The sequence below is a fragment of the Emydura macquarii genome, unplaced genomic scaffold (genome assembly GCF_026122565.2).
Source record: "Emydura macquarii macquarii isolate MOO-44397 ecotype Brisbane River unplaced genomic scaffold, CSIRO-AGI_Emac_v2 contig_3287, whole genome shotgun sequence".
NCBI lineage: Eukaryota > Metazoa > Chordata > Testudines > Chelidae > Emydura > Emydura macquarii.
Window position 1 is genome coordinate 2,227,329 of NW_027133424.1, and position 19,736 is coordinate 2,247,064.

General features: G+C 41.3%; 1 protein-coding gene across 7 annotated transcripts in view; it reads right to left on the reverse strand.

Moving 5' to 3' along the window:
• RALGPS2 (Ral GEF with PH domain and SH3 binding motif 2) overlaps window positions 1–19,736 on the reverse strand; it is a 304,700-nt gene that overhangs the window by 159,010 nt on the left and 125,954 nt on the right. For all 7 annotated transcript variants that reach the window (XM_067532587.1, XM_067532591.1, XM_067532590.1 and 4 more), the window contains 2 exons: window positions 19,330–19,413; window positions 4,821–4,910 (listed from right to left, as the gene is read on the reverse strand). In XM_067532587.1, the coding sequence (XP_067388688.1) occupies window positions 4,821–4,910; window positions 19,330–19,413 (174 nt within the window). The remainder of the gene's footprint in view (window positions 1–4,820; window positions 4,911–19,329; window positions 19,414–19,736) is intronic.

A 19,736-nucleotide genomic window follows, 5' to 3' on the forward strand; every position in this document is an offset into this window, starting at 1 on the left:
ACCTTCATATTCATCCCTCATATATAATTATGATATATTTCTTTCAAAGCATGTCATGTTAAGTTATCATAGGAAAAGTCATGATCTGCTAAAATCCACTGTGCTGCCCAAATATGTTTATCGGTAGTGTGTATCAAGTTATGAGATTTTTCTGTATATGCTGTAAATTTAAAAGTCTCTTCTACAAGGGCAGTGGTCTCAACCCGGAGGATGTTAAGGAACTATTATCTTGCATGGGAGTTGTAATTGTATTTAAGGATTTACAATACAATGACAATTACACAAGACTATACAATGGAGATTGCTCAACCCTATGACTCAGCTGCACAAGGGGACATGGGAGTGAGGGCGGTATTGGACAGCCTTGTGACTCACTTAAGCCCACCTGGACATGTCTGGACTAATGTCTACTGAGCACATGGTCAAATGATATAAAATAAGGAAGAGAAGCTGCATGCTTTGGCCTTTCTCCTCCCCCACCCACGCTGAAAGCAAAAGAGATGCTGGAAAGAAAAAGACTGGAACTGAAAGAGACTGCCCCCCCAAGTTTCAACAAGAAGCTTATGCACTGAGAATTACATCTAGTGTGGTGAGAAATCTGCTTAATCCAGATACTTTCTAGTGCTAAAGGTCCAAAATTTAGATTGCATGTTTATCTGTTTGCTTTAATACATCTCTCTGATCCTTATGCCTACCACTTATACTCACTTACAATCCATCTTCCTGTAGTTAATCATTTTTTTTATATATTTTAACTAGAACAGTGTGTTTCAGATAAAGTGTTTGGAAATTCTCAGTTCAGCTAACAAAAGCTGGTATATATCCTCCGCGCATTGACAGGGGCAGACCAGTTAATAAATTTATACTGGTCAGGTTTCTGACCGGGGCAGGATAGGGCAACTTCAGAGTGCAAGGCAGCAAGTTGGAGTGAACTGGCCAATACTTTTCTCTGTGAGATTCTCAAGTGACTCTGGAGCATTCATGCAATCTAGCTGGGCACGTGGTTTCACATGTTGTTGGGCTGAGTGATAACAGAACCTGGAGGGGTTTGCTGCTTGTCAATAGCAAAGCAGTGTGAGGGACAGTCCACGCTGGAGAGTTAAGGGGGCACAGTGGTACCCCAGTCCCAGGTTGCACCCCAGGGGAACTACTGGTTCCAGTCACAGTGGACTACTGGTTAAACCTCAAGAACTCCAGGGTGACTGACTACAGTTCAAGTCCCCCTCAGTCTTTTCAACTCATTATTCCCCAGTACAGGGATGTTTAATGGAAGCTTTTCAAAAGCACAAATGGCATCTGGTGCTTAATTGACTTTTGTGCCTTTGAAAAAAATTACTCCCTTAGTCTTTGCACATGCCACACTGAAGAAATTCAGGAACATCTTTTGGCCTGTTGGTGAGCTTCCATCTTTGACGGACCAAAACCTGGTGTTTACAACCTAATGAAAAGCACCTTTCTAACCTCTGCCAAATTTTCTCCAAATAATTTTTCCTGGAGACAGTCTTCCTGATGGCAAACACTTCAGAAACAAGAGGTAGTGATTTAAGGTGGCTGACCCACACTACATGATGGTTCATAAGGACAAACTGGCATTGCGTCCACATCCTAACATTTCCCTGAAAGTGGTCAGTTTCATCTAAACAGTTAATTTGTCAGTATCTTCACCTAAATTGCATTCCCTAGCAGGGGAGGCTAAGTCTCAAGGCCAGAAGGGACTAGTGTGATCATCTAGTCTGAGCCACTGTATGACAGGGCATAGAACTTCCCCAAAATAATTCCTAGAACAGATCTTTTAGAAAAGCATCCTGTCTTGATCTGAAAGTTGTCAATGATGGAGAACCCACTACGACACCTTGTAAATTATTCTATTGGTTAATTATCCTCACGGTTAAAAATTTATATCTTATTTCCAGTCTGAATTTGTCTAGCTTTTATTTCTAGCCATTGAACCATGTTATACCTTTCTTTGCTCGACTGAAAAGTCCATTATTAACTATTTGTTTCTCATGTAAATACTTCCAGACTATAATCAACTCACTCCTTAACCTTCTCTTCATTAAGCTAAATAGTTTGAGCTCTTTGGGTCTATTCTATACAGGCATGTATTCTACTCCTTTATTCATTCTCATTGCTCTTCTCTGAACTCTCTCCAATTTATCAACATCCTTCTTGAATTGTGGGCATCAGAAGTGGACACAGTATTCCAGCAGCAGTCGCACTAGCACCAAACATATAGATAAAATAACCTCTCCACCCCTACTCAAGAGTCCTCTGTTTATGCATCCCAGGATAACATTAGCTTTCTTGTGAAAAAGATCATTGAAAAGGCATGAGGAAAAGGTAGGTAGCGTGGAGTGTTCTTTACTACAAATATGTCCCCTTCTATCCAAGCTAAAATCTTGGCATCATGTCCTGATATTTCCTCATGGAGATCTGCCTATCAGTCAAACTCAACATAGGTCACAGAGCTCAATCTTTCCACTCCCAAGTCCTCTCCCCACATCTTCTTTCTTGATCACTGTGGACACAACTATCATCTTGCCTGTCATTCAGACCTGTAACTTGGGTGTCATCTTTGTCTCTGACCTCTCTCTATGTTCTCACATGAAAATACAATATAGAGAACATATTAGCAGAATCTGTGTTTTAATGTTTCCTTTACTTAGAATTTAGCTATATTTCCTTGCAATGAAGGTGATGCCCTTTTAAGTATCAACACCACAAGATTCTTCCTGATTTCAATGGAGAAATCTGCAGTTTTCCAGGGATTAGAATATAATTTAACTCACTTCACAACCAACCAACCAAGGAATTCCATGTTAATAAAAAAATGCTGGAGTTAACTATTGACCGGTAGAGTAAGTACTTTCCACAAAGCTGAACAAGGTACACTACATGCCTGGTAATAGAAGGCGCAATAGAAAAAGCACGCTTTCTGCAGCCAACATTTAGTTCAGGGTTAATGTGTTAAAACAGTTCAAAGACTCAAGAACTATTTGCAGTAAATTAATATGTTTTACTATTAGACACGGATCTCAATTTCATTGCTAAACTGAATGATAAAATGTAGTGGGCTTCCACAATTATCTCAAAACTGCAGACATTTCAGAGAGGGAGATGTTGGCAGACTATTGGACATAGTATTTCAGGCTCTGTATCAGTGGCTGCAGTACAATAATGAATTGAAAATAAGTGGCAATTCAATTATGGTATTTACAGGTGCTAAGAGAAAAGCCTTATCATTTCCAGAATATGGGTAAGTTTCTCTGTAGACAGAACAGGGCATAAATTGAATCCCTCATATCCAATGAGGTCCCTTGTACCAGCCACCCAGGTGAATTCACTTACAGGGAGGTCAGGTGGAATTTCCACCATTGCCCTCCCTTAGGGATTTCTGTCAGAAAAGAGAAAGCTTTAATTACCCAAAGGAAACATATAGGAGTGCTGCAGCCACATCAGCTGCAAGTTGGTGTTGAATCTGTGCACACCTAACATCCCCTGGCCAGGTCCTTTCCTCAACCATCAGTTCCAAACTTTTGTGCTGTACTGGTCTCCTGCTATAACCTCTCCTACTCCTGGTTGACCTTCTGCCTTAGGGAACCGTTGCCAAGTTCTATGCCAGTTTCTCCAGATGTAAACTGGGGAATGATTCTAGCCATATATTTCTGTTGAAGAGTGTGGTCAGGAGCAGAACAAAACCATCTTTTTAACATTACCACTTTTTAATAAAAATTCAGTGAAAATAGATCCTAGAGGTTTTATCACTTTTCTTTCTTCTAACTTTATTTTTCAGGGCAAAATTTAAGCCATGAAATGGTGACAAAGACTGTATAAGAACCTGAGTAGAAAAGGCATGCCCAAACCCACAACTCCGATGAGAAGAGAAGCCTTAACTGACAAAACCTACCTCAATTCAACACAAGTAACAATGCTAAGAAATATATCTGGGTTTTGAATTCTAAACAAGTAGTGCCCATTGTCCTCTCTGCTAAGATCTAAGGGGAAAAGTGAGGGAACCTAATGATTGGGATAGATATAATAATGATAGGTGCTAAAGAAAACCATGAAGTAGAGGGACAAGGAAGAGTAGTAGATCTTCTATCCTGCACTCAAAACACTTTTAATATTTTGTAGGGAGCTGTCTAGAGTCTTGTAGGGACCTTAGCCCATGCAGAGGTGTAACAAAAGGATTAGTACATGGATGATTAGCTAATGTATTGGAAGAGACATTAACAATATGAGATCAGAGAAATATGGCTAGTGGATGCTTAATCTACTACATCTTTAGTCAAAAAGTATTTCTGAAATTGTATTACAGCCAAAAGAAAGTATTTCATACCAGACAGACTGATATTAGCCATACACTACTACTAAAAGAGAAGACGTCACAAGCCCTTTCCTTAGCCAGCAGCAAAAACAAAATGTATTTTAAAGAACAGCAGCCAGAGCAAAGTAACATATTCAGAGCCTGCAAACAGTGGCAGGTTTTTAAATCCAGATTATTCAACCAAATGGGTAATAAATAATACTGATATAAAATATAATTAGTAAACACTATGTGAAATAAAGCATCTGAGAGCACTTTCTTAAAACAAGTTAATTTTTCTCTAGGCCTGCAGCTCCAATTCTGGAGCTTTGGTCTGCCACCCTTTCTGCTGATGTTGTCACAATGATGAAGCCAAACACCACCACACGTCAACAGACACCACTGCAGCCAAATGGAGTGTTAGACAAATATTTATCCACATACATTTTTTGAATGGATGAACTCACATATGAAAGTTTCAGCATAGCAAGTCCCAAAACAAACAAATTCTTACCTTAGCAGTTTTAATATAGTGGCTCAAAACCTCAGCTCTTATTTTTAAAGTTTGTGCATGAAGAATCTCTCTAACAACCCAGAAGCTTACCTGAAAAAAGAAAATTAATCTAGTTTTAAATCACATAAAAAGGCAATTAAAGCAAGTATGTTTCATATATCAGGTGAAAAAATTAAATGCATTAAAAAACTATGTTAAAGCAAATACACTTGCACCTCTATTAGTTAGGAAATGCAAAAGTTAACATTGCTATAAAAATCTTAACTGACCCAAACTGCACATAATATTTATTAACTAAACTAACTTAAAATCTTTAACAGTCCAAAACACTTTGCTGTATGATTTATAACAACTTAACAGGAGGCATTACAATTGTAATCAAGACAACGTACTTGTGTGTGGATATGAAAGAAATGTTAAGCAGGCAAGCAATCTCCAACCCATTACTTTGTATTGATAAGAATCAAAGAACAGTTGCTAGGTGTATTTTGTCTGTGTTTATCTGAATTTTGTTAGAAGTTTAACAATATATAAGCTAATTAGATGAATATTAATCAAGAGATTTGACCATAACTAACTAAATTAATAAATTGCATGCTAAACTAGACTTGATATTTCAGTAGCTTCTGTGATGTCATGTTACCCACAGCTGGCTGCGATGCATCTTGCAGCCATGCCCTCCTCCCTTGTGGGTAGATTCCCAGTTCTTGGTGTTGCTTAGAAATGGATTTCAAGGGACAGCCCTGAGACAAAGTCTCTGCTTTTAACAAGTTTCCTCAACACCCTCTGGGGTCAGGTGATTGGCCATGTCCATCAATGAGCATGATTTCTTCCACTTGAGCCAAAGTGCTCAAAGGTGCTTAGGCCAGTCTATTGTTCCTGTATGCATGCCTCTGAGAAATGTTAACCCTCGCTTTGCTTGGTATTTGCCTGGATCTATTCAAGCCACGTGACACACACCTTTGGGGATATTACACAGCAGAGTTTCATATCTGTACATGTGACACAATGCAGGAAACATAATACCATAACAATAATGCTCAGTATGTCATAAGCATTCCAAAAACACCTTGCATGAGATACTTTACATTTGACAATACAGTTACACTATAAGGTGAACATGAATGATACACAAATCACACCATAAGGGTGTACATGGGGTACAGCGTGTCACACTATGTATGAAGGTAAGCTTTAAAGTTCTGCTGTTTGAGTTAAATGTTGTAAAGTCTCTATTTTTAAAATTGGGAAAGTATTTTTCCCCAAATCACCCATCTAAAAAACATCTGAATATATTTTGTGTAAACTTCCCAAAAAACATTCACTTTTGGGCCAAGACCTTGAGTTAAATTTCGGCTCCACTGAAAACAATGGCAAAACTCCCACTGTCTTCAGTGGGGCTGGAATTTCACCCTCAGAGTGGAAAGTTTCAGTTCCAAGACAAAAAAATCTGAGTTATAAATATACAAATGGATATAATAAAAGTTGAACTGCAATCTTAATTATAAGTTTACATTACTACAAAGCTATATAGTCTGATTTTCAAAGGTGCTGAGCACTTACAGTTTACATTAACTTCAATGGGATTTGTGGAAAAATCAGATCATAATATTTAAACTAAATCAAGACCTAAAGTAGGCAGGCCTTACTATACTCGAATCCACAGTTTGATGTCTTGCCATTAATAGCTAAACTGATGTTTACAAGTAATTTACACTATACGATTTCCTTGTTAAAGTATTATAGGATTCACAAATGTGATTTTTTTTTTTTGATATACTAGTATGATTATATACTACCTGATGTGATGTCTACGGAAAATGGGTCACTGGAGCATTCTTTTTAAAAGCATCGCTGCTACCAAATACAGCATATCTAAAACTGCATTAATATTTCGAGCTTTCGCTTTCAATATGTTACAATTACTCTAAAATAGAATTTACAAAGTTTTATTACCAAAAAATAAAAAAACTTCCTAGTTATGACAAATTAGCAACAGTAAACACTGACGTACTGTATCTTGCAACTTTTACTTTGTTAGTTATAAAATGCTATAAAAAGATCAAGTTTTAGCAGGATGTAACTATTGCTGTTGACCGCATTCTAAAAAATAAACACTATAAATAGAAGCATTCTTTGCTACATTATTCTTCCCATTCCCAAACGTGTACTGCTTCTTCAACTTCTGAGAAAGTAATAAATTATTTCTTGCAGACTATGGCTGGATATATAACCAGACACTCTCCCTGTGTCTACTTCCAATAAAAGAGCCCTTGTTTATCCTATCTAACATCACACTGTGCAGTCTTACAGTTCCATATTTGTTTATATAGAACAGCACCAGGAGAGAGTCAAGTCTCAGAAGTACTGTATTCTTGTTTAAGTCACAGTGGTCTGGTTGGAACTAAATGTACTATCATGAAGCAAAACAGTTCTTTGACATCATTCTGGTATCAAATGAAGATTTAGAATCAGACATTTATATTCCAAGTACTTCCAAATTGTGTAATTCGTACTTAGGACAAAATCCCGAGTTCCTTACTCAGTTTTTATGCACTCAGCTGCAGTGCAGTCGGTACCAAGAATACGGAGTGAGCCTGTATCCGTTTCTTTTTTGGTGGCTTTCAAGGGAAAAGTTGTTGCTCTTCTCCTCATTACTTTTTTGGAGGAATGAGTCTTCCTCTGTGAAGAGAGTGAAGACCCAGATGGGGTCTAGTGGCCAGGATCAGATACCGGGCACAGAGACTTCTCCATAAGAATAAGTTTGAGATATGGGTCTCTGTCCATCCTGGTGCAAGCCTTTAAGTTGCTGCAGTCAGAGGACTTTTGTGGAATTTGTCTCTCACCTAAGCATCAGACATATTGAGAGTAACCATTTGATACCAGGATTTCCATCTAGCAGACAAGGCAGCGCTTGAAGCCCAGTGAACTGGCATAGCTCAAACTATGGCAGTTCAAGTCTGAGGCTGAACACCAACTATTCTAAAGGGTAGGAAAAATAGGAATTTTCTGGGGGGGAATAAACAGGGAAGATAAGGAAATCTAACTAGTATACTAACAACTAATCTAAAAAACTATTCTACCCACTAAATAAAGCTATTAGTTTTCATGCTGGTGCAATCTCCATCTGAGACCAAGGATGGGTTGAGAGGGAGCTGAGGGGACTGGGTCACGCACACTAGATATGGCATTGACAATGGCGCAAGATGAGGACAGTGCATGTGCAAGTCAGACAAGCACTGCTGCTGAAATTCTCTGATATAAGGCGCACGGGTGCACCATCACCTGAAATGGAGAACCCACAGGGACACTTCTTGAAGAAGAACCATCTAATGCTCTGTTGTACAGTGCTAATACAATGGGGTACCATTCTAGGTTGGCCTTTGCCACTACTATAATAAACACGATTAACAACACATCAATTCACAGGAGCCTTTTTAAAAAAATGAAGTGCCACTCTTGATCATTTTAATTCCAGGCAGTGAATTTTCTGTCTCTCTCTTTTAAATGGGAAAGACTGAGAGGTACAGTAAGTGAGCGAACGTGAAGATTTTGCATTTTGACAGTTTCTACCTGGTGCAATTATATATCAACTGTAGGACAGAGTATCTCTCAAACAATCAAAATTTGCAGAACAAACTAAGTTTTTCAAAACTGTGCAGAGATCATACATATAAATCCAGCATTTGACAGTGGGACATATGAATGTACAGACTACTGTTCAGTAATATATATCCCTCCAAAATTTAAATTGCTTGTGTGAAATGAGGTTTATTGGTGCTTGAGCACAGCTTCTATAGGCACCATAGCAATGATTATAACATCACCAGAAAGACTAAGGCCTGGTCTACAGTGCAAAGTTAAGCTGACACAAGTTGACTAGCGCCAACCTAGTTGTGCAGGTGCCTACACTAGAATTTGTCTCCTGTTGATGTAAGCACCCTGTTACAGCAACATAACATCTAGTAACATAGATCTAGTTACATAGATCTATGTTCTAGATCTAGAACTATGATCTAACATAACATCTAGTAACATCGAGCCATGGTCAATCTACTTCGGTTGATTCAGTGCAAATGCAGACACTGGTACCTGTGTCAACACTAACCATCCTTCAGTAGCTCTTCCACAGTGCCACTATCCCCAAGACAGTGGCCACCCCAGTCACAATTTTGAATTCCATTGTGTAGGGGCTTCTGATCTCTGTGATCCCTGGCTGCCCCCATTTACAATAGTCCGCCTACTTTTGAAATGTTTTTTCCTGATTGCCCAACTTGGCAAGCACATCTATTAGCTCAACTATGTTGCATGTATCCTGCCATGCAAGCTCCACACACACACAGAATTACTAGATGTGCTCCTGTCTGAAGTAGGAAAGAAATTTTGGATCCTTTCAGCCTGTGGGCAGAAGAGGCTGTACAAGCACAGCTACCAACCAGATGTAGAAATAGCAATATCTACATGCAGAGGATACTGAAACAGGCATATGATAGTAACAAGCAGCAGTGCTACATGAAAGTGAAGCAACTTCATTGGGGTACCAGATGGTGAGGGAGGTCAATAAGAGATCTGGTGTTGCTCCGCAGACCTGTCACTTTTATAATGAACTGCATGCCATACTTAGCAATAACTACGCCAGCACCACACAGACCACTCTGGATGCTTCTCAGGAGCCCAGGGTGGAGACCCCTGCAGTGCACAACAATGGGGGGGGAGTGAGAGGAGGGAGGAACACAGCAGGGGTCTCAAACCATCCCAGGAGCTATTTGAAACTCTGCCAGAATCAAATCAATCCTACCAAGTGAGTGCAGATAAGCTTGCTGATGAAGGGGAACGGCGTTCGGTATGTGTGTACATGCATTTTTCCTTATCGTCTTTTTTTGCCGCCTTTCATTACACAAAACTTCATCTTCCCCTTCCACCTCCCTATCATTCCTCATTTTAAAATGCTGCCCATCCCATCCACAAGTTTACAGAATAAAGGCATTGATTTTTGATTGCTTAATTTAGTAGCCTAATGTTAGAAAAAAATTAGGGAATAAACTCAAAGAGATTAGTATGGCAGTCTGATTACACAGTCCACATCAGATCAGTGTCCTGTGCTTGGGCAGAGGTAGAACAGAGGTAGACTCGGTGTCCGCTTTTCAATTCTTCAGCTTACTGGGCTAGACGGGGAGAGCCATGCTGGGTACTCGGTTCATCTGAATAGGGATGTCCCTTTCATCCTCTTGAGAGATCTTGATAAAGCTCTCATGGAGATACTCTGCAACCCTCTCAAAGATTTCTAGGTATATCAGCCTTGTTTCTTTGCCTGTTATAAGAGACTTTCCCATGACACTGTGATGAGTTTGGCTGGTTCTATTGTAGTGAACAGGCTAGCAGCACATGGGCCTAACCAGTTTTGGGACACCAGTAGCAGCTAGGTTCTCTGCACCTGTGGGAAGGAGGGTCCAGATACCCCAAAGGGAGAACAGAGTTTGAACCCCAAAGAATAAGCAGTTGAATCAACAGATTATATACAATTTTATTATATTATAAAAGTAAGACGAGTAAGGTCTTTTATGAAACCTTGCACTAAACTTAATGGTCATTATGAGATGTATGCACACTGTGGTTATGAACATACGTATTCATGTACATACAAAACTGTGCTGCAAAATTTGTGGTGCAATCAGGCAAAAAGGGGCTGCCTCCCCAACCAGACAATATTAGTTCCAAGCACCTAGCATTGTAGAACCCAGGAAGAGACATACTGGCTAGAATTTAGCCACCCTGAATATCCATACCAGGGAGACGGGGGAGAGGCAAAAGGGGGGTGCCCTTTTAAAAAAGAAGGCTTGAAATTGAAGTCTTTATTCAGAAACTGAGGGAGACTCACTTGACGGGTGCTATCCGGGAACTTTTGATTCCCTCTATGACGGGGGGTACACTGGGAAACTGTTTAAAGACAACAGGTAACTTGTATTAGAAAAGAGATTTTTATCTAATTTGAAAATGTAAAGCCTGAGGTTGCGTCTTTATGTTTGTTTTCTGTATAACTTCTGTTTGCTTCCCTTGCTATTTCATTTTTGAATCTGTGATATTTTCTACTAAATAAATCTTTTGTTTATTTTTACCCCAGCCAGGTCTCTTTTGTGCAAATTGTGGTGAGTGTGGTGCCAACAAAAGCTGGTATCTGATCTGGGGGGCTGGTGTCATGTCTTCAGAGGTGATGAACCAGAGGGGAGAAGTCAAAGAGTCTGCTAGTTAAGTAATTGGAGAGGACAGATTTGGGGAGCCTTGGGACTGAAAGGGCCACCAGGAGTAACTAGGCTGGTGGAAGCCAGGATGAGACCTTGTTCTTCTGGGCAGGTTACTGGTTTCAGGGCCCACACACACCCTTTTCCACACTAGGCTAAGCCATACTCACCATGATTTGCAATGTAGACCGGTGCTGTAGCAAAGCGGTCCAAAACTAAATGACATTGGCATTTATTAAAGGCATTTATGAGAATAATATAAAAGGGTTTTAAGACTTCTCTTCCCCCTTTCTATTGTGACTGTAAATTTACTAGTATATCTATTTTAATCATCAGCGTCTGGTGTGGTGGCCTTGAGATGCCCCCTCCATGCCTGCTGAATGTCTGACCCCAATAAGGAGAAGAAGAGGACTAGGAGGACATGTTCTCCAAGCTCCTCCAGTACTCTACAGCCTTGGATCATCAACACAGGGTATGGAGGAGTCAGATGACTGTGACCATGGAGAAGGTCACAAAGTGGAGAGAGCGGTTGCTTCAGGAGAGGTAAAAGGACTAAGAGGCTCATTGAGAAATGCACCAGGACATTATGGGTTTGCTCAGGCAACCAACGCAGATGTTCCAGAGCATTACTAACCTACATGTCCAAAGATTCAGCAGCCTGTCCAATTATTGGAGAACAGCATGGTTGGCTCTCCCAACAACCCACAAAATACCAGGTGGCAGTATGGTATACTTCCTACCCTCTACCACTTCATGCCTGGCGACAACAAGGAGAGCTATAGGTGCACATACACATATCTGAAAACCACAGGTTACTGAATATCTAGATGTAACTTGCTACACTGTAGTAGGTTTTACATACTTGAACAAAAATGTTCACTGTTTACTTTTGTTTTTGCTTAGGGTTTTAAGTATGGTTCACCCAGTTACAGCACTGGCAAAAGGTTCTCAACTTTGTGTTTGTTAACACTTTAATTTTGTTGTCTGTTTCTTTATCATGTGCCAAGTTCTATTTTTGGAAAGTGAATATCTTTATTGATTTACACCAAGCAGTACAGAATTCATAGGGGTGGGTTATTGCCTCCGACTGTTTAATCTCCATACCCACAAGAGACACTGTTTCATAAAAGCATGAGACACACTATTGTAGCAGACTGATAAATGTTTTTTTAAAGCCTTCCTCAGCTGTATTGCTCCACAGTTGGCTCAAATTCAGCAGCTAGCCTGTCTACCTCATGCCTCCACCCTAGTGGTAGCTCTTGCCTTTTCACCTCACAGATATCATATGCAATACACAACGAGCTATAACCAAGGGGATGTTTGCATCACTGAGATCCAATCTAGTGAGTAAATAGCACCAGTATGCCTTCAATCTTCCAGAAGCATATTCAGCAGTCATTCTGCATCTGCTGAGCAGGAAACTGGATCTCTCTTTGGTGCTATCCAGGTGGCCAGCATTAGGCTTTATGAGCCAAGGAAGTAAGGGGTAGGTTGGGTCCCCCAGAATCACTACTGGCATTTCAACATCCTCAATGGTAATCCGCTGGTCAGGGAAGAACCACTAGCACATCTATAACCACAGAAAAGCATCCCTTTCTGTTGATGTACTCAGTGACAAGATGGTCTGGTGCCAGAATAGGGATATGGGTGCTATCACCCCACAACAGTTTGAGAATCCCCATTGTTTCAAATTCATCCACTGTTTTCTGTATATTACCCAGAGTCATAGTCCTGTGTAGCAGTAGATGTTTAATGACTATATACAATTGGAAAATCCATAATAGGTGCAGTCGTTCATCCAACTCCAAACTGATTGTCCACTGACCAATAACAATCAGTGCTGCAAGATTCCACAGTGTGACCCTCCCATTTCCTTCTCCACTATGAGTGGAGCTCTCATTATGGTGCCTCTGAGTTGGAGGTCTTGGCCAAGATGGGCACACAGTTCCAGGAATATGACTTTCTAGATCCGAAAGTTCTACAGTCACTGCACATCATCAATGTGATGATGTGATATGATCCCATCAATCACTCCTTGTTTCTTGGGCTCAGGAGCAGCAATTCACCATGTGGTGCTGCTCCATGAATGCCAGTAGCAGCCTGGCATTCTTTTTCATCAGCAGCAGCATCCGGCCACTGCACTTGAACATTTCCACATCTTGCTCATCATAATCCTGGTTATACTAATACTCATTCAAGTTCTGCAAATACACAAGAACAATGTATCCTGTGTTAGCATCACTTATGAGATTTGTGATGAGCTGTGCAGGGTCCAGGCTTCTGTCAGTGAGATGGTGGACATCAAAAAAAAGTACACAGGACTGTGAAAGTTTTAAGGAGTGGTATGAAAATTATAGGCTGTGGAAAGCATTATGAGATGGAGAAAGTGACGTGGTGGGAACTTGATCCTTAGCTTCCTGAAATCCCTGGGCGAATCAATGGTATTTCACAAAGCACTGAGAAATTGTTCCACAAGACACTGAGCTGCAGCAGCATGAGATACACTGCGATACCTACTTGTAGTGCACTGCATTTTATATTGATGCAAGCAATTGAGGTGAATATGTGCAGAGCCAACACAAGCACCCAAATGTGCACACACCTGAGTGATAAACAAAAACTGGTGACTCTACCCCCAACTTAACTTTTGTCAACCAAACTTTGCCATGTAAACAATGCATATAGTTCTCGATGGACTTCAGTCTACTGCACGTGATTGTTGCACAAAATACTATCAGCAGACCAATACTACTGAAAAGCATTTGTAAAAATGATTTAATACTATCTTCTCTGCCAAATATGAAAGCTGGCCATGACTCTCTTTTGAAGGCCTTGGGGAAGAAGGAGGAAGATGAAGACTTGTATATTGTTTCACACTGATAAAGACTAAAACTAGCAGAAAGGCGTGATTTTATAGGTCACTTAATTGTAGTCTAGCTGAGCTAAGATGACAGTCCTCACAAAGACTATAGCAGTTCAGTGGGGCAGGTGCCAAATGGGAACTAGACTCTATTGAATGGAGTCCAATGTAGAGGTTTAGAGGAGCAAGAACTGCCATGAAAGGAGGAAGGGAGGGTCATTTGTTCCCCCCTATGTTTCTTATCCCCCAGTCACAACTTCCTTTTCCTATTCTCTCCTGTCCTTCCACACAAACACTCCACCCACTCACCCCTTATTAGTGCTCTCATCTCTTCTAATAGCTGCAAGTAGATGTTAAGTAGGCCAAGAGATGAACTGAGCCTGGACTGTCCCCATAAGTGAGAAATCTAGTGGCGTTTTAAGGAGAGAGGGAAAATTTCTTTTCTAGATGAGCATTTGTAAGGTCAGTCTGAAGTGATCCTGTGACAGTGTGACCAAGCACCTTAAGAAGCTGTCTAGATTTTTGTTGGGTTAACTTTTTTTCTCCCGTTTTCTCAGAGTTTACTTGATAGGCCTGGGGGATTGTAGCCAAAATACACACACTGGGAACAAAGCATCATCATGAACAGGAACAGGAAACTGCATAAAATGGGATAAAGAGGGGAACAGAATCAGTAAGATACCAATGAGCCAGTAGGTTTGTCTGTGACTTTGTTATTCGAAGTACTAATGCTAACAACCAGAGGTGTATTTTGATTGGTGTTTATTGTTCTGGACCTTCCCGTCCCCTCCTAAGTTAGCAAAGGGAAGAATCACTAAAGGAATTTTAGTCTTTACCTGACTGACTACAGCACCAGTGTTAAAGCCAATCTGCCTGTTCAGGCTCTTTGACATGTGGTGGAAGAAGAAAGCAAACCCAACAAAAACCCATGGCAGCCTCATGACCACCCTGTTTGCAGGGCCCAGTTACTCATGACTCTCCTTTACCACACAAGAAGGGCACAGATCTGATTTACAGATACTGAGTCATGTGCCCTTAATATGTAAATGGGCTAAACTCAAGGAACAAAGGCAGCAAGTTGAACTTTGCAGGTCAGCAAGATCTGTTTCCTAAGAAGTTTTCCTGAATATGGTTAGTCTTTTCAGCAAAGGATAATAATTCCCGCAACCGATGGTACTAGGTTCTGCTGTGGAATGCAGATAATTAAGCTTGATGAAGCATATTACCACTGTGAATCACAATTTAAGATGTTTTTGGTGTAATGGAAATAATAAGAACCTAGGTAAAAGAGAGGAGACGTTACAGGACAATAGAAAATCTCCAGAAGAAGAGTATAAATTATTCCAACCTTTCTGGTAAGGATCAGTTTACCCACAGGAAATTAACAGAAATAATAAGCTATATAGCCATGAATTCATACATTAATAAAGCCATATATTTGCGTGCATGAAGAAAACTGTTTAATGTTTTGATCTTTTCATTCTCGGTAATGGAAGATCAGCTGTGTCACTCTGGTGGAGACAGGACATAGGATCCTTGAAGCTAATAGTTTGCTCCATTGTCTTGTAATGGTCCATAAGTGTTTGTTCAAAGGTTGCTTCCCTGCTTGTTTCCACTCGCCCCCCACTCCCAGTCTCCTATTACCCTCATACAAAGAAATCTTTTATAACCCATTTACAATAACTTCACTAACCAGGTCTAAGCATTCATAAAATTACTACATCTCAGTCCTCTTAGATTACATAAAAATTCCACGTACATCACAGTAACCACATGAATTTATTATTGTAATCCGTATGCTGTCTCCTCTTCTTACCTCACTCTTTTGATTCTTGTTGTGTCATGTCTGACTTTTATAAGTTTTTGAGTCAAGGGGGCACAAGCTTTTTTTTCCTCCCTGCTCCCCGCCCCCCTCAACTTTTGTAGTAAACAGCTAGCAAATATGAACACTCAAAAATAATCATTACCCTGGCTTGATGGGCATTACTTCTTATTCCTTGCATTTCCTTCTATCTGTATGTAGATGAACACATGCATGTGAACACACACCATGGGAAATGAACAGAATGAAAAAGGGTAGAACACTCTCTTCCTGAAATTCATTTCTTTTACAGTAGCCAGTGGACTACTACACATTTTAGAAAGGCTCCACTTGCCCAGAAAGTAAAACTGTGACAAAGGGACTCCTATGCAAGTGCAAATGCACAGTGAGGTGTTTCCTGAGACTACCAATATACAGTCTACAAACTATGAAAATGTTTGAGAACCCATCATAGGCAACTCAGCAAACGAGATTTTTTAGGAGACACCTTAATGAGGAGTCATTATTAGCTTGATTAATTGGTTTTAGGAGGGCATTCCAGGCATAAGGGGCAGCATGAAAGAGGATACAGCAACAGAAGAATGAGAAGAAAACAAAGGATCATCAAGGATTGGAGTCATTGGTGTAGCAGAGGTAGTAAGGGCAATGCAAAAGGAGTCATAGCAAAAAATATAGGTCAGGCTGACTGATGGAGAACCTTGAAAGTGAGGTCAAGAAGATTTCAGTTTGGAGATTGTAGCCGGGAGGTGTGGCCTCCCTCTGAGATTGACACAGAGGGAGAGTCAAACCCACCCTGGGGGTTTGAACCAAGAAGGACCACATCTGACCAGAAGCAGGAGGGTGGGGCCAGGCCTTTAGAACCCAGAAAGACCATACCTGACCGGAAGCAGGTGGGCGGGGCCAGGCCTTTAAAATCCAGGCCTGCTCACTCAGTCAGGCCCCGGCGGCCAACGGAGAAGGACACCTCTCCCTTAGGCCTCAAACCTAGGGCCATACCAGACGCCTATGCAGAGGAGAAGCTGCCGGATCTACCCACAGCGTGGGGCCCTGCAGATCTGGAGGAGCTGCCGGCGCTGCCCGGGACCCGGAGGAAGGCCTGCCGGCGCTGCCTGGAACCCGGAGGAAGGCCTGCCCTCCACGGAGGACCCTGCGCAGTTTCTGCAGCTGCCACCAATTGACGGGGAGGGATTCGTGGGACTCCCGCACACCCTCAAACCCAGCAACCCAGAGGAAGGCAACGAAACCCAGGTACTTTAGACATACGTTGGGAGAAAGGAGCCCAGGGAAGATGACTGTGGTGCGGCTGAGCGGAGGCTCGTAGTGAGTCGGCGCATTTCAGTTAGAGCCCCGCCGATCCAGTGATGGGACACCCCGTCACTGACAGGGCCCTGGGCTGGGACGCAGTGGAGATGGGTGGGCCTGCATCCCCCTCCCCCCTTCCCTTCCCTTCCCCTGACTTGGGGTGGATACCGGCTAGCGATAGAATCTGTTTCTTACTGCCTGTCCTGCCCTGCCTAAGGGCCGGGCCACAGACTGCTGCTCACCCTGCTAAGAGCTCGAGCAGGTGTGTATGCTTCTGCCTCCCTCCCAGACCGGCAGACCATAGACTACTGACTCCCCCAGCTAAGGGCTAGAGACTGCTGTCCCTCTGTCCTGCCCTGCCCTGCCCTGCCAAAGGGCCAGGCCTGAGACTGCAGCTCGTCCTACCAAGAGCTCGAGCCTGCGCGTGTGTGCCTGCCTGCCCTGCCAAAAGGCCGGCCATAGACTGCCGCTCTCCCTACTTGAGCCTACATGGGTTTGCTTACCTGCCCTCCCGAGGGGTAGGCAAGAGACTGCTTTTCTCACCCGAGTTGAGAGGGTGAGATTGTTTCCCACAGCTGGCCTGTCCCTGATGGCGGGCCAGACCCTCGACTGATAGCGCGCCCCGAGGGGCGAGAGACTATTCCCTTCTAATCCAGACTCCCTAGAGCTGTGGATGCTGGGAGGTGTGGCCTCCCTCTGAGATTGACTCAGAGGGAGAGTCCACGGCGCTGCCCCCTGGCGGGGACCTTCTACAGTGAGCAATGTACTGGAAATAGAGGGATTCAAAGATGTGGCAGGTATTGTCAGAATGAGATTATATTGGGAATGGCATTTTGGATTGCGAGTTAGGGGGAAGCAAGCTAAATGTTCAAAATCCTTGCATGGACAAGCAATTCAGCTATTCACATGACCAAGGGAGGATATATTAAATAGTGTGACGATCACAGGATTTGGTCACATCTTCGTTGTGGGGAGTAAAGGAGAGGGAGAGAAACATGATCTGTGCTTTACAGGACTGCATGACAGTGAGGCGTTTTTTGTGGGGTTTTTTTAAAACAGAGGAGGAAAAGTTAGAAGTGTGGCTTTGGCATCAATGAGTTTAAGATGACACAGCAAGCCACTCAAGAGGGATGAGACACAGTGAGAGGTGAGATCCATGGATAAGAGGTCTCGATTGAAGAAGTCTATCGGAGTCATCATCGCAGAAGTGACAGTTAAACCCTTGTAACTGGATGAGGACACCCGAGGCAAAAGCAGTTGGTCAGTCAAGGAAAGACCTTTGAGAGACTTCAACAGAGGGGAGAATTACTGCATCTGATACATAAAAATATGGCATTATAAAAAAAATTACAACTAAGTATAATGGCGTTCCAAAGGGTCCAGAGATATAATTATTTCCAGTAATTGTTGAGACAACAGTAAATTATTTAACACAATATCAAGGACTTATTTTTTAAAAGTTGCATTTTAAAATAACTGAATAAAGACAAGTTGATTTTCATAAGCTTGAGCAAATGGAGACATTATGGCTGAGGCAAGGTGGTGAGAATATCTTTTACTAGACCAACTTCTGTTGGTGAGAGAGGTTTTTGAGCTACACAGAACTCCTCTTCAGGTCATTCTGGCTGACAAATTATGTCAAACAGGAGACTCACTAGCAATTCAGTTCAGCACAATCAGACAGGCTGTTTGGGATTGTAACAAGCTTTAGCCAATTTCTCTATGTGGTCAGATTTCCACTGCCTTTCATAATTTGGGATTAACCGCGGTATATAACCACCTAGCCACATTTTCAACAGTCTTCTGAGAAACACAGTAAAAATGTAACCATTCTGACAGAATTCAGCTCCACATTTTTGGGACAAGAACTACTACACAAACCAAAGACACTAAATATTCTTGTAAACGGAAAAATGTTTCTATTGAGTCAGGAATCCTTTTTAAATTAAACCCTTCACCCAGACCTCCTTATAAAAGGAAATGTACAACATCCATCTGTAGGAAAACCCACTTAATCCTTTTCCTTATCTTATTCATCAATGTGTTGTTTAACAAACCAGTTTAATAGAAATAAACAGCATTAAAAAAAAAAGATAAATTATTGAATGATTGACTTACTCTAAAGTAATCACACTGTTGCACATAGGCAAGCCATTTACATCACAGGCATGTCAATCGCCAAATATTTAGCAGTGAATGACAAATATATAGATTAAACATTCCACATGCATGATTTTTAACACTGATGCATACAGTCATGTTGCCATAATTATAAGAAGAACTCACATGATTGAATCTTCTTGTGAAGGCAACTGCATTTGGTGCAGAACTGTACTTCTCTTTCTTATTCCACCCACAACTTGATAGTTCCTGGAATAGGAGAATGACAATTAATTTATAATATTTATAGTTTGAGTGCCATCAGCACACTCTGTATAAAACAAAGAGACAGGGTTATATACATTTCAAGATACTCAAACCCTCATTTAAGCAATGAGATACAATAATGCACTAAGGTAGCAAATATGCAGAGTTACACTTTTTCCAGATTATTTTGGTATGTTTGATAAAATTTCATCTATTGGGTTGGATGCAAATAAGACAAATGGAAAAAACCTCAACATTTACTAGATAAATACTATTCCAAAATTTTCAAAATCTGATTTTAGTGTTTGGTTTTGGTTGAATTCAGG